This window comes from Oryctolagus cuniculus, chromosome 12, assembly GCF_964237555.1.
Source record: "Oryctolagus cuniculus chromosome 12, mOryCun1.1, whole genome shotgun sequence".
Classification (NCBI taxonomy): Eukaryota; Metazoa; Chordata; class Mammalia; order Lagomorpha; family Leporidae; genus Oryctolagus; species Oryctolagus cuniculus.
This window is the reverse complement of record NC_091443.1, coordinates 21,765,072-21,779,338: the sequence shown is the minus strand read 5'-3', so window position 1 is coordinate 21,779,338 and position 14,267 is coordinate 21,765,072. Positions and strand designations below refer to the sequence as shown.

The window sequence follows — 14,267 nt, the reverse complement described above, 5'->3', positions numbered from 1 at the left end:
TATGGGCACCAGTTCGAGTCCCAGCTGTTCCACTTCCAATCTAGCTCCCTGCTCATGTGCCTGGGAAAGCAGCTGAAAGATGGCCCAAGTCCTTGAGCCCCCTGTACCCAAAACGGGAGACCTGGATAAAGATCCAGGTTCCCTGGCTTCCACCTGGCCCAGCTCCAGCTGTTGCTGCCATTTGCAGAATGAACCAGCAGGTGGAAGATCTCTGTGTAACTCTGCCTTCCAAACAAATAGATTGTTAAATCATGTGGACAAAGAAGGTCCTGATAGGATGGTGGCATTGGCACAAAGATGGAACTTAGAGGTGCAAATATGGGTCTGGGAAAAGAGCATTTTAGGCCAAGGCAATGGCCAGTGCAAAGATCCTGAGACAGGCGTGAATCTGTATCTGGCTGTTACTTGTATCTGTAATGTGTATCTGGCTGTTAAAGAACAGCAAGGAGGCCAGGATGGACTGGATGAGAGAGACAGTAGGGTAGGGGCTGGTTCCGAGGGTCTCAGAAGTCCTTATAGGATGTGGCTTTTATTCTGATCACTTGATCAGGGGAGCAACAAGGCCCATCTTCCAATTTTAAAACATCACTTTTATCATGGAAGCAGTGGTCACTCACAGGTCTTGGGAGAGGGGTAGAATGCAGAAACCAGGTGAAAGGCCGATTATTATTATTATTAATTTTTAATGTATTCTGGAGATTCATCCTACAAGGTTTGCTGACAGATTAAATACTGGCCATGAGAAAAAGGTGTCAAAGATACTTCAAGGTTTGACCTGAGCCAGGGAGCAGGACTAGTGGGAGTGAGAGCAGGCGTCGGTTTGTAATGACTTTGAGGTCATTCCACTAGAGGTGCACAGGACACAGCTGGGCTGTGTGTCTGGCTCTCGGGGTAGTGAGCTGGGCTGGAAATGGGCCAGAGGTCAGGACTGAGGCAAGCAGTTGAGAGAGCTGGCCTGTGACCTGCAAGAGTCAGTCCTAGCCAGGCAGAGGCTGGAAGCCTGAAGGTGAATCCTGACCTTTACCTTGAGCCCCTGGCCGAGATCTTGGGAGGAGTTCACGGCTGGCCTGGGCCTTTCAGGGACAAAGGAGACCCCACCCCCCACCCCAGAGCACCCAGCTCTGCCAGCACTGGCAGAAAAATGATTATGGGTGGAAGGTCCCCATGGAAGAGATGGCCAGATGGCCGTGGCATGGGGAAGGGGTCCTTGTACGCGTCTGCTGGGGCCAGAGGAACCTAGGTCATGCCCTATGAGCATGGTCAGGTACCTAATGGATGACCAGCACCCACTGGCCTCCCTACTATCAAAGTGTGATAATGGTTGCCCTGGGCCATGGGGTCCACTGCGCAGAGCCCTTTTCTGGTGAGCTCAAAGGAAGCAGGCATCAGCAAGTGATTCTTCCAAGGAGCATGAAGCTCCTTTATTCGTGGAGTATTACTGTGTAACAAACGACCCCAAAACTTGGAGTCTTAACATGATGGCCCTTTGTCTTCTAGTCTTCCGAGGGTCAGGAACGCAGAACCGCCTTGCTGGGTTGGTCTGGCTCCCAGTCTCTCACCAAGCTTGCAGTCAGGATGTTGACTGGAACTGGAGAAGTCACTCCCAAGGTAGCACGCTCACAGGGCTGGCAATTTGTGGACAGGAGGCCTGAGTTCCTCCTGCACGTCACAATTGGTGCGGCTGGCTCCCTCCCCGCCCCCATCGAGGGCATCCCCCAAGACAGCAAGGTAGAAGCTGCCATGCCCACAGGACCTCATATCCGAAGGCCTCCACCACACTCTGTTGGTCACGGAGTCGTGCTCTGATCAGTGTGGAAGGGGCATGCACAATTGTGAATACCAAGAGACCAGGGTCGCTGGGGCCATTTTGGAAGCCAGCCATGCCCTCCTTGAAGGTAGGCAGTGGGTTTGTGTCTGCCTAGTCCTTTGTATCTGCTTAGTGCTCCCAGATCACCTGGGTCTCTTGGCGTAACGGGGCGAATTTGCCTCACTTTCAGGGCTTTGTCAAATTATGGGGACGCTTCTCTGAATGCCATTTAGCCCTAGGTTGTACCGGGTGAGGCTTCCAGCAAGTGCAGGAGCCAACACAGGAATCCTTTCATTTACCATGCTGGTGTTTGCATTTCCCCCTGACGTTTCAGGTGCCCTTTGTCCGCTCACATCCCTGCAAATGCACTGTGTGTGGTGATGGTACCCATTTTTAATAGTGCAGAGTTACATTAAATCCAGAAGCCTTTACTACATGGTGTGTCTAGAAATGAGTTTGTTAATATAAATTCTTATAAGGAGTATTTGACCATTTAAGACCACTAGTTCTCCTGCCTTTTAACACATTTATTTAGCCAGTACTACTTCTGTGTGTGCTCTTAATTCCCAGCCATTTCTTGCATGAGCAAATTGCCTAAATGCACTTGTGAGAAAGCCTTTTATGGTAAATGTTATTAAACTGAAAACAAGGGTATAATAAAATAGTAATTTAGGGGTAATTTACTAACAACCGGAGCCCTTAAACATTGACATACCATTGTGTAGTGATAATGCCAGACTTGGTATTTAAATACACTCTTTGTCACTCCAAGAATCATTGGGACAGTTTCCTAATCCTTGTAGTCTTTAATCATAGCTCTTTTAATTTTTTCTTACTTTTCCTCTGTCATTGGTTTACAAATTATAAATCATTAACTTTTGCTCCCATAAAAAATCCAGCAAACTCTTACATCTCTGCTCCTTATTCACAGAAATAATAGAGAACAGTCAGAGTATTTTTAAATTTTTTCATAAGCAGTTATTTTGGGGCAGGGGGAGTGCTCCCATCCACCTGTTCGTTCATCACTCAGGAAACAACTAGGGTGGGGCAAAATTGGGAGCTAGGAACTCAGTCCAGGTCTCTCACATGGGTGGCAGGTACTCAACTACTAGGGTCATCACCTACTGCCTCCCAGGACCTGAATTGACGGGAAACAAGCCAGGAACCACAGCCCGGTATCTAACCCACATCCTCCAATATGGGGCACAGGCATCAACCACTAGGCCAAATGCCCACCTCCAGAGAATATTTTTATAGTGGTGAGGTGGAACCGCCAAACCCTGTGGTTCTTGGACTTCAGTTTTCCAGATTGTTCCCTGAATGGGATGGGTAATGGTGGAGACTGCACAAGTGACCAGTTAAGTAAGAATGTTGAATGTTCCTGGGTCTTCTCCATGGAAGAGAATCCACTGAATATAAATCTCGGTAAGGATTCCTGGCTCCCTGGAAGGTGATGGATGCCACCAAGGAGGCCAGCGGGCAGCTGGCCAGGACCCTGCCAACTGCGTCCCCAGTCCCTGCCCATAGGAAATGGCTGCTATGTGAAGGTGGAGATGCCTAGTGTGCCCCGGGGTTGCTCCTCCTCAGGGCCCGACTGGCACTAACTTGGAGGTAGACCCTGCCATGTGGACTTGTTCATTTGCCATGAGGAGCCACCATCAGAGAGCCCAGACATACTCAAAGCCCATGCAGTCAGCACATGTTCTCCCTGAAGCCACATCCTAATCAGAAACCGTTTATTAAGCTGCCCAGAAAAATGCCACCGAATCTGGAATAGCCTGAGTCCCTGTGATCAGCTCCTTGTCTCCCTGAAGGAGCCTGGGAGCTAAGTCATACTCCACAGTGGTCTGCTGTCGCTCCCCCTCTTCGCTGAGGAACGACACAGGACCCTGCGTTGTTCTTTTGCCTGCTCGGCCCTTCCCGGGTTTGCTGCTGGTTCTTCCCGGGTTGGCTGCCGTCCTTCCACCTCCGTGGAAGGGCGGTTCCCCCTGCCACTTTCCCCACTTCCGTGGGGGAGCGGCACACCGCCGGCCGGCTCTCTCGGGGGCTGCTCAGATGTTCCTCAGGTGTTCCTGGTGCATGTTGTCTCCTCCTTTATAGTCCTCTTCCACCAATCCCAACTCTGCTACCCACACGCCGAGTATGCTGCTCTCCTCCAATCAGGAGCAGGATCAGCTCCTTCAGGTCATCACTCAAGTTGGCGAGAGGCAGCTGCGTAGAAGCTGTTTACTCCTCTCCCAGCGCCATATTGTGGGAGAGCAGATGCATAGAATAAGTCTTAATTCCAGTAACTTAGTCTAGTCCGAGTTGCTCCCCACAGTCTGCTGAGTGGGTGATCAGGGCAGGGGAGGCTAAGTGAGGCAAGGGGTGGTGACAGCCAGTTAGCTTCCTGGGTCCACCTCCACACTCAACACTGGAATCACTTGACCCGAAGGGCTGAACTCCTCAGAGCCAAATGACCGCCATTGCTTTGTCTGCATGCCTAGAGAGGGTACCTTCAGCCACATAACTCATGACCCAAAAGTTAGCACTTAGGAAGCATGTGAGCCCGTAGGCTCTGTGGATGAGGGAGATGAGGGATAGGACCCGCGGTGCATGCCTTGGAATGTCCGGGCTTACCTGGGCTGGGTGATCCGCTCAGAGCTGGTTCCCCTCTCACCTGGTCCGCTGGTGCTGTTGGGGGCTGGAGGCCTCTGTTCACCACCAGGGCCTCTCCATTGGGTTCCTTAAGTGACCTCACAACATGGCAGCTGGCTTCCCCGAGAGTGAGTCACCCCCAGAGAGAGGACGGGAAACCTGGCCTGCCTCTTATAACCTAGCCCGTGAAATCACACCGTCCTTTCTGCTACGTTCTGTTTGCAAGACGTGACTCACTAAATCCAGCCTGCTCTCGGAGGGCAAGGGACAGAAACCCGTACCTTTCAGAGGGGGGCGTGTCAAAGGAACGATGGGCATATTTTAAAACCACAATAAGTCTCACCTATGTTGTCTCCATCTCCTTTATTTTTTAACATTTCCATGTCTGACCGACCCCTCTCCTGATCCAGGTAGTCTCAATTTTTATATTTTAATATCTGTTAGTTATGTTTATGACCATTACACACTGAGGTACCTTTTATATATAATTATACTAATTATATGTAATTGCACCAAAATAAACTTATCTAGCAATGCTGTTTTCCACAAACTTTTTGACATATCCTGGTACATTCTATGTCATTAATATATTTGGCGTGTGGTCAAGCCCTTCTGGCGTGATAACTATTATGTATCTTCACACTGATTGGCTCCTCCCTTCTGCCACCTTGCTGGCTGGGGGACCTGGGACAAGTTCCTTGGCCAGTCTGTGCCTCAGTCCTCAGCTACAAGGGGACTTCAAAAAGTTCATGGGAAAATGGAGTGAAAACGTGGGTTTGATTTGGTTTAAAGAAATATTGAAATCCGCAAGTGGTTTTTTCATGATACGTGTTTCCATGAACTTTTTGAAGACCCATTGTATAAAATACAGTAGCCCAGGGTGGACGCCAGAACCTCACGGCTTCTTGGGAGGATTGAAAGAGCAATTAAACACACAGGGCTTAGAGGAGCCCCTGGCAGGTTGAAGACAGACGGCAGCAGTGGCTGTAGGCGTGGCCAGCGCTTCCTCTGGGAAAGCCCCGCCTCCCGTGCTCTGTCAGGATGGAGAAAGCGGCGTCTGGGCCTGGCAGGCTCTGTGGCCTCTCATTTTCCTTCCTCTTTGCCGCTCTTGTCCCTCTGCTGAATCCCGTGTAATCCCTGGCAGAGCGTGGTACCTGGAGATACATGTTTACTTCGTACTCTGAGGCCTGTTTACGTTTTGTTTTTGTTCCTGGGTGTTTTTGTTTTGTGTGTTTTCAGGCTGACCTTTTGCGGAAGGGTAGGGTATCCAAACAGGGAGGTGACCTAGCAGAGAGCTGGGGAGTCCTGCAGCCTCGTGTACTTTTATTAAATGTTCTTCCCGGGTTTTATCTTTCAGTGTACCTGTTCAAAGGCGAACCCTCACTAGCTCCGAGCAGCGTTCACACAGCGCTGGGTTCATCTTCCTCATGGCCCCTTTGGCTTCTTTCCAAGGCCTCCTGGGCTCAATGAATTGATTTTTGGCTCCATTCTAAGCATAGCCGTCTTTTTAAAACATGCCTGGTGTTTGCTGAAAATGTATCGCTGAGGAAGTTAGGATTGGCGTTGTCTTCCAACTGGAGTTGCTTTAAAAGGGAAATCATTCCTTGTGGAATGCATAAGGGTTGTCTTGTGTCGGGTGGCAATTAGCTAAATATAGAACCAGGGAGCTGGGAGGCACCTGCTGAGGTCATCGGTGCCGCCTGCCTGCCTGTCCCATCAGAGTGTCTCCAGCCCTGTTGTAACCTGTTCAGTAACCACTGGTTACACATGGCTTTGGAGCCCTATAACCGTGGCTGAGCCAAGTTGAGGTCTGTTCCCAGGGATGAAGTAGGCCCTGGGTTTCAAATGCTTGATACTAAATAAATAAATAAAAAGGTACACTATCTCATTCATAGTTTTCCATGGGATTTCTAGAAGTTCACCTAGGAGTGAGTGTTTGACCCAGCAGTTAAGATGCCCATGTCCCATGTTGTAATACCTGGATTCCCTACCAGCTGTGGCTGCAGCTTCCTGATAATGCAGACCGTGGGAGGCAGCAGGGGTGGCCTAAGCATCTGGGTCTGTGCTGCGCATGTGGGGAACCTGGGTTGAGTCCCCAGGTCCCAGCATTAGCCTGACCCAACCCAGGCTGTTGTGAGCATTTGGGGAGTGAACTAGTAGATGGGAGCTTGCTCTCTCTCTCTCTTGCTGGCTCTCTCCATTAAAAAAAAAAAAAAAAAAAGTAGAAAATGGAATTAAAAGATGTTTGGTTGCAAAAAGTTTTAAATCCACACACAATTTTGTTCCATAATGCCCATTTTCCATGAAGACCCCTTCTTATATTGAATTTTTATGGATCACATGTTGGAATCATTTTATATTGATTACATGTTGAAATGATGTTTTGATATACCGAATTAAATAACATTAAAATTAACTTTACCTTGTTTTATTTTATTATTTGAAAGAGAGAGAGATATATTCTATCTACTGGTTCACTTCCCAGATGACCACACAGCTAGGGCTGAGACAGGCTGAAGCCAAGAGCTTCCTCTGGGTCTCCCACCTGGGCCTTTTCCCAGGCCATGAGCAGGGAGCTGTATGAGAAGTGGAGCAGCTGGGACAAAAGCTGGCAACTGTATGCGATGCTGGTGTCACAGGCAGTCGCTTTATACCTGCTACGCCACAGTGTTGCCCCTCACCTTGTTCTTTTTATTCTTAAATGTGACTACTAGAAAGTTGAAAACTCCTCGTGTGGCCCACATTATGTTACCCCTGGATGGAGCTGCTGCAGACCATGTTGCTCTGTTATTCAAACTTTCAGATGGAGCGTCTAGAGCCTGCCTTGGTGACTCCTCTGAGTCTGAGCCTTTGGTGGTCCAGTGCTTTTCCACAGCTCTCCTCTTCAACTGGAAGAACTCTGCATCAGATACTGACTCTTCAGCATCTCCTTGTAAAATCCCTAAGTAAAGAGAGCCTCTCGGGGAGCTGTGGCATAGCAGGGAAAGCCACCGCTTGTGGTGCCAGTTCAAGACCCGGCTGCTCCACTTCTGATCTAGCTCTCTGCTCTGGCCTGGGAAAGCACTAGAAGATGGCCCAACTCCTTGGGCCCCTGTACCCACATGGGAGACCCAAAATAAGCTCCTAGCTTTAGATTGGTACAGCTCTGGCTGTTGTGGCCAACTGGGGAGTACACCAGTGGATGGAAGATCGCCTCTCTCCCCCTCTCCCCCCCTCTCCCCCCCTCTCCCCCCTCCCCCCTCCCCTCCTCCCCTCCCCCTCTCCCGCCCTCTCCCCCCCTCTCCCCCCTCTCCCCACCCCTCCCCACCCCTCTCCCCCTCTTCCTGTATCTCTTTCAAATAAATAAATCTTAAAAAAAAAAAGAGAGCCTTGCTTCTCTTCTCTTTGCTGTCAGCTCAATAACCCCATTTCCTTTCACTTTTTGACTTTCTACTTCATTTCCAACTTATTGGTAATTTTTAACGATTTCCCCCAGGTGGGCTCTGGTTTCTCTATATAATTTTTAAAACTTGGGATCTAAAAGCACTCGTGGCTCTACCGGGGATCTGACTCATGTAGAGACGGATGAAAGGAGTGACTTCCACCATCAAGTCCGTGATTGATCCTTAGCCTCATGTAATCCAACAGCAGGAGGAGGGGCAGATGCTATTTGTACCACTCTTGCCCAAGGAGGCACTTGAGGCTCAGAGAAGTTAAGTGACTTACCAAGATTCCACCACACTTTACGTGGCAGATCTGGGACTTGCGCCCGGATTTGCCTGACCCCAAAGCCCACGCTCTCTCATTGGATCCCCTGCTTCATCTGCTGGAGCTTTTCTTTGACAGAATTCTTTCCCGTGGCACTCGAGGGACCTCACAGTGCAGGCCGGTGCTTTCGTAACTTCTGGCCCTGGGGCTTGTTCTGTGATGTTTGTGTCTAACTACAAGAATGAAGTCCTGCTAAATTCCAGAAACCCCTCCTCACCCCGAAGACACTATGAAAACCACGACTGCTGGCCCTGGCCTTTGTGGGGTCGTTTGTGAGCCAGAATGGGGAGGTCTCCAGGTTTCAGGAGAGACTTCTCTGGAAGGGAGCTTGCTTGCTTGTCCCAGAGCCTGTGGATAACGATCAGCTTCCAGAACAGGCTACTTGTTCAAAGGCCAATCAAGGCAGCATTGGCTGCATTTTGAGTGGGAGGGATCCTCGGAGTTAGATGTTCACGTGAATGAAGCTTGACAAATTACAAAGGGTGTCTGATTCCACGTCTCTGCAATACTTAGGCTCAGCCAGACAGAAGACAGAGTGGTGGCTGGTGGGAGCTGGGGAGTTTGGGAATGTGAACCCTGGTTACACTTGTTCTGCTAAGGAGACTCTCTGGTCTGAGCCCCATGTGTCTCTGGGGTTGGATCTAGATTCTCCTAAGGAACACAGCGTCGCATTCCATTTGGCTGAACCATAGTAGCTGTGGCCTCTTGGGACATATGCATGAAGGTTGCATCGAGACCCCCCCAGCCATCTAAGAATGTTTGGTCTTCTGTTTAGTGGAAGTCCTTGGCCCCTGAAAACCAGAGGTCAGTTAGCCAGTCTGGTGGACAAGGCCATTTTGAGAAAAGGTAGCCAGGATACATAGATTGGGACTCTAATCCGCAGAAATCCTCTATATTTAGCTTGGTGTTGCATGTCATGGTGGGTGTGTTTGCTTATTTGCTCTGCGTATTTTCTTTTGCAGGAATCATTAACCAATGGCAACAGGAATCCAAGGATAAAGTGATTTCCCTCCTGTTAACTCACCTGCCTTTGCTGAAGCCAGGAAACCTCGATGCAAAAGTAGAGTATATGAAACTGCTGCCCCAAATCCTGGCACACTCTATTGAACACAGTCAGCACATCGAGGAGAGCAGGCAGCTGCTGTCCTATGCTCTGATACACCCGGCCACATCGCTGGAGGACCGCAGTGCTCTGGCCATGTGGCTGAACCACTTGGAGGACCGCACGTCGGCCAGCTTTGGTGGCCAAAACCGAAGCCGCTCAGACTCAGTGGATTATGGGCAGACGCACTACTATCACCAAAGACAGAACTCCGATGACAAGCTCAATGGGTGGCAGAACTCAAGGGATTCTGGGATTTGCATGAGCGCCTCCAACTGGCAGGACAAAAACCTGGGGTGTGAGAACGGCCACGTGCCCCTCTACTCCTCCTCGTCCGTCCCCACCACGATCAATACGATTGGAACCAGCACAAGTACAAGTAAGTGCCGTGGAAGCCCTCTCCCGTGGTCTGGTTTGGCGACTTGCTGTGTGTGGCATGTCCTGCTGACAGTGTCTGCTCTGAGCACCCTGGGAGAACGAGGCTGATTGGCATTGGCTGCGGGAAAGGGAGCCTTAGACCCCGTATTTGTTGCTCTTTGACCCTGGAAAGATAAAAATTCTGGGCAGGTAAAAGTGATGGGTGGTCCACATTTGGGCTTCAGCCAGAGCAAAAAGAAAGAAAAAAAGAGAGGGAGAATTAATGGGGAAAGAAGGAACCAGCCTGTTTCCACGGATAGAAATGCCTTTCATTCACATCTTCACCCTGGGTTTGGATTTGCTGAGACACTGAGTTAGCGTGTGGTTCTCTAAACCTGATTCTAACCCATGTTTAACCAGCCAGCCTTGTGGGCTTCGCGTGTTTTCTTTCTTTCTTTTTTTTTTTTTTAACATTCTGCCCTGGAATGGCCCCTTCCATTGCATTCCCTGGTTGTATCCCCAGCGGTGGGGGCCACTTTTGCTCCAGAGCCAGAAAAGCAGGATTGCTGGCTGAGAATGCTGCTCTCTGCTGTGGCCTGGTGTGAGGCTGGGGGCTTCCTCTCCCTCCCTCTAACCCCTTAGGAGAGGCCTGATCAGGACCTGCTTGGTGGCAGTGAGAGAGCAGAGGTCAGGCCTTGTCTCTCTTCACCACTGAAGCAAAGTGCCGTGCCCACCCGCACTGCGCACAGGCCCCCTCTGTGGCTCCCTGCTTAGGTGGGGTGAGAGAGCAGCATGCCATTGATGCCCATAAAAAGCAGCCATGTGGGAGAGTGGCCCATCACCAAACAGTATTCTGTGATGCTAGTTTGCATGTGTCGGTGGATACAGCATCACAGAGATCGCTTCCTGGGGCAGGGCCGAGGGGGTGAGTGGGAGCTGTTGCGGTTAGACCTACTGTGCCTGTCAACACGCGGATGCCCCCGATTAAAAGATAAGGCAGTGAAGAATTAGCAGTGATACCCTCTGGGCCTCTCCCTCCACCTGGATCCATTGGTTACTGGGCCTCTTTAAATGGCTTCCTGAAATACATAGGACGGTTGTATTGTACAGTAACTGAAATAATACCTTAGTAGAATAAAATAAATACTGAAGATACTCTGTTGATATCACTACAACATGAGCTTTTTCTGTGATTCTTTTTTTTTCTACTTTTACATTTAGATACGGGTAACATTTTGGGAATGATGGCATCACTCATTGATTATGTAAGAGGTTCCAATGGCAGTCAGTCTCTTTCCTAAACCAGTCATTGAGCCAAGGGCAGTTTTCAGTATATGTGTCTATATGTGTCCAGAAGTGGCAGCAGACACCGGAAGGCAGATGACGGAGTGGCATGGCCCCGGGTTGCCCGGTCAGCAGCGGGATCTGGTAATTGTCACCAAGCAACTGATAAGTGGGAGAGATGTGAGCTCTGAGCTAGCTTCCCTCACAGCTTGGCGTTTTGTGTTTCATTTGTCTGGAAGTTAGTCTCCGGTCATCACCCATTTTCACCTGCTGGTTTACAGACTCAGGGTTGGCCTTGACAAGGTTAGTGCTGGAGCATGGTGATCGGATTGTAGTCAGCAGGCTCACCCCCTGCTGTCACCTCCCAGCCCAGCCGAAGCAAGGACACTTGTAGATGGCTGTCACGGCCTTCCTGACTTCTGAGCCCTGGTTCAAAGGTCAAGTATCCTTGAACTGGAAAGGCCTTGGAGGTTTAGCCAGCTGACTGGATTCCATTTCCGTGCAAGACGAAAGGAGTCAGAGCCCTCTGTAAGAGCATCATGAAGAAGAGTTCAGATTTCCTTCCAGCAAATTTCATTCAAACACTCGGGCCACCAATACTTGTATTTCAGTAATGACTCTGTCCCAAAATATTAGCATCATTTCGTTACTCCTTTGCATCATCTGTGGTGGCTCAATTGCATTTGTAAAACCTGTGTTTGCAAATTGCATTTTTTAAGTCTTTGGACCACTGTCCCACTCATGCCTCTATCAGACACATACTGAGGACCTGGGAGGCAAGCTGACAGCAAAGAAAGAAGAGTGATTGGCGTCAATGCCCAGAGCTACAATCTGCTCACCACAGCCTGGCCATTTTCTTAAACCTCTCTGAACAAGGTCCCCAACCTGTAAAATGGGAACATTTGTGCTAACTACCTTTGAGGGTTGTGGTGAGAATAAATAAGATTATGGAAAATGTCCAGCACTTGCCAGAGTAGCAGCAATAAGCTCTCTGTCTTTGCTAGATGAGTAAATAAAGGAAACTGATGAGGACCACAGGGAGCAAAGTACAACCCTGAAATACAGAGTCTGTGCCCTCACTTGCAATTCTGATGGCCACCTGATGATGCACCTGCCCCTGAGCCCATGGCCATGTAGAATACTGATGCTCCTCAGCTTACAACAGGGTTATAGCAAGTCAAAATGTCTTTACTATACCTAACCTAATGAACATCGTAACTTAGTCCAGCCTACCTTAAGTGTGCTCAGAGCAGTTGGCCTACAGTTGGCCAACATCATCTAATATAAACCCTACCTTATAAATACAATAATGAATATCTCATGTAACTGAATGGATGCAGTACTGGAAGTGAAAAACAATGATTGTATGGGTGTCCTCCCACACCAGCATAAGTTGGAGAGTCATGACGCTGAACCATCAGGAGTTAGGGACCGTCTGTAGTCCAGAGATCCTTGAATATGCTCTGACTTTGGGTCATTCCGTCACAATAGAAAATGCACTGGACTTATGGCTGCTTCTGCTGTACTGAGGAGATGCGTTTCTCACTGTTTTCAAGGTGGAAGGAAATAGCTGTACAATACATGATTATAAAAACTGAAGTCAATTAGTACTATTTTCAAATTGCTGGCTACATTAATGACAGCTAATGAAAGTTAACTAGCAATCCAGCTTGTTAATGGTCTTTTTGTTTTTTGTTTTTTTTAACTTTGGTTTAATGCATTGATAGTTTATTCCTTTGGTTATGGTGCCTTCCACAAAGTCCCTTAGCATTCCTGCCTTTCTCCCTGTCTGGGATTCCAGGAAACACTTGCCCCATACTGTTGTGTGCCCCACACTGTGTGAATCTGTGGGAAATATGAGGGAGCCTCAAAAATCTCATGAAAAAATAGAATTAAAAGATAATGCAGATTTTCCATGAAATTTTGAAGATCTCTCATACGAGGAGGTTTGAGAAATGGTTTCTACTTTCAGGGAACTTAAAATTGAAGAGAGAAGATACATATTGATCAATTCCACAATTAAAATTCAATATTCCTTTTTGCCAGGCTTCTTATCCATAGAAATTTCATGCAACTAAATCATGAGTTATAAATATGTAGTGGAATCATACTCTAAGGCATGGATGAGGAACGTCCAGCCCATGGGCTGTATAAGGCCCATGAAATCATTTGGTCTGGCCCTGCCAAGGCAACTACAGATGGGACTTGAGATTCAATAAACCTATAGCAGGCTAATTTTTAAGTTGATAATTTTGTATGGCCCAGAAATGATGTTATAAATATCCAAATGGCCCTTGGCGGAAAAAAGTTCTCCACCCTCACTCTAGAAGCTTCCATGAGGCATGGAGGGCTGATAGTTGAGTAGGGGTCTGTCTTGGTTCTTTGTATGCTGTCATAAGAGAATGCCACAAATGAGGGGTAATTTCTCAATGATAGAAATTCATTTGGCTCATAGTTCTAGAGGCTGTGAGTCTAAGATGCAGGGCCCATATTTGCAAAGAGCCTTCTTTGCCATGCATGGAGGAAGGTATCATATGGCAAGAGAGTATGAGAGAGAACAGGAGAGGACTGGGCTCACTTTTTTTTTTTTTTTTTGACAGGCAAAGTTAGTGAGAGAGAGACAGAAAGGTCTTCCTTCCATTGGTTCACTCCCCAAATGGCCGCTATGGCCAGCACACTGCGCCGATCCGAAGCCAGGAGCCAGGTGCTTCTCCTGGTCTCCCATGCGGGTGCAGGGCCCAAGGACCTGGGCCATCCTCCACTGCCTTCCCAGGCCACAGCAGAGAGCTGGATAGGAAGAGGAGCAACCAGGACAGAACTGGTGCCCCAACCGGGACTAGAACCCAGGAAGCCGGCACCGCAGGCAGAGGATTAGCCTAGTGACCCACAGCGCCGGCCTGGGCTCATATTTACAGCAAAGCCGTTGTCACGATCAGGTGGTCACTTCCACTGTAATGTCGTTTGTCTGTCATGAGGACAGAGCCCTTATGACATGATCACCTCCCCAAGGTCTCATCTGCCAGCACTGTTGCTCTGAGGCTAAGTTTCTAACCCATGAACTTTGAGGGACACATTCAAATCATAGTAGGCTCTCCACTCTGATCCTGTGAATGTAGAAATCTGTGTGAGCTGAAGGGTCAAGAAAGCCTTAGCAGAGCAAACAGGAAGTGAGCAAGGCTGGAAAGGGGAAGGAGAATTGGCTGGGGCAGGGCCCTCGGGGAGAGAACAGGCACTGGGAGCAAAGGCATGGAGGACTGGTGTGGGGAGAGGAAAGAAAAGGAGTGGTTCCTGAAGGGAAGCAGGGGAGTTGAGGGAGACAGAGTAGACCAAGGA

At 48.9% G+C, this 14,267-nt stretch overlaps 1 protein-coding gene across 3 annotated transcripts in view; it reads left to right on the top strand.

Annotated features, from left to right (window-relative positions):
* Nucleotides 1–14,267, top strand: part of SAMD4A (sterile alpha motif domain containing 4A) — a 228,665-nt gene that overhangs the window by 133,140 nt on the left and 81,258 nt on the right. For all 3 annotated transcript variants that reach the window (XM_051822872.2, XM_008269681.4, XM_051822873.2), the window contains one exon: nt 9,154–9,672. In XM_051822872.2, coding sequence (XP_051678832.1) covers nt 9,154–9,672 — 519 coding nt within the window. The remainder of the gene's footprint in view (nt 1–9,153; nt 9,673–14,267) is intronic.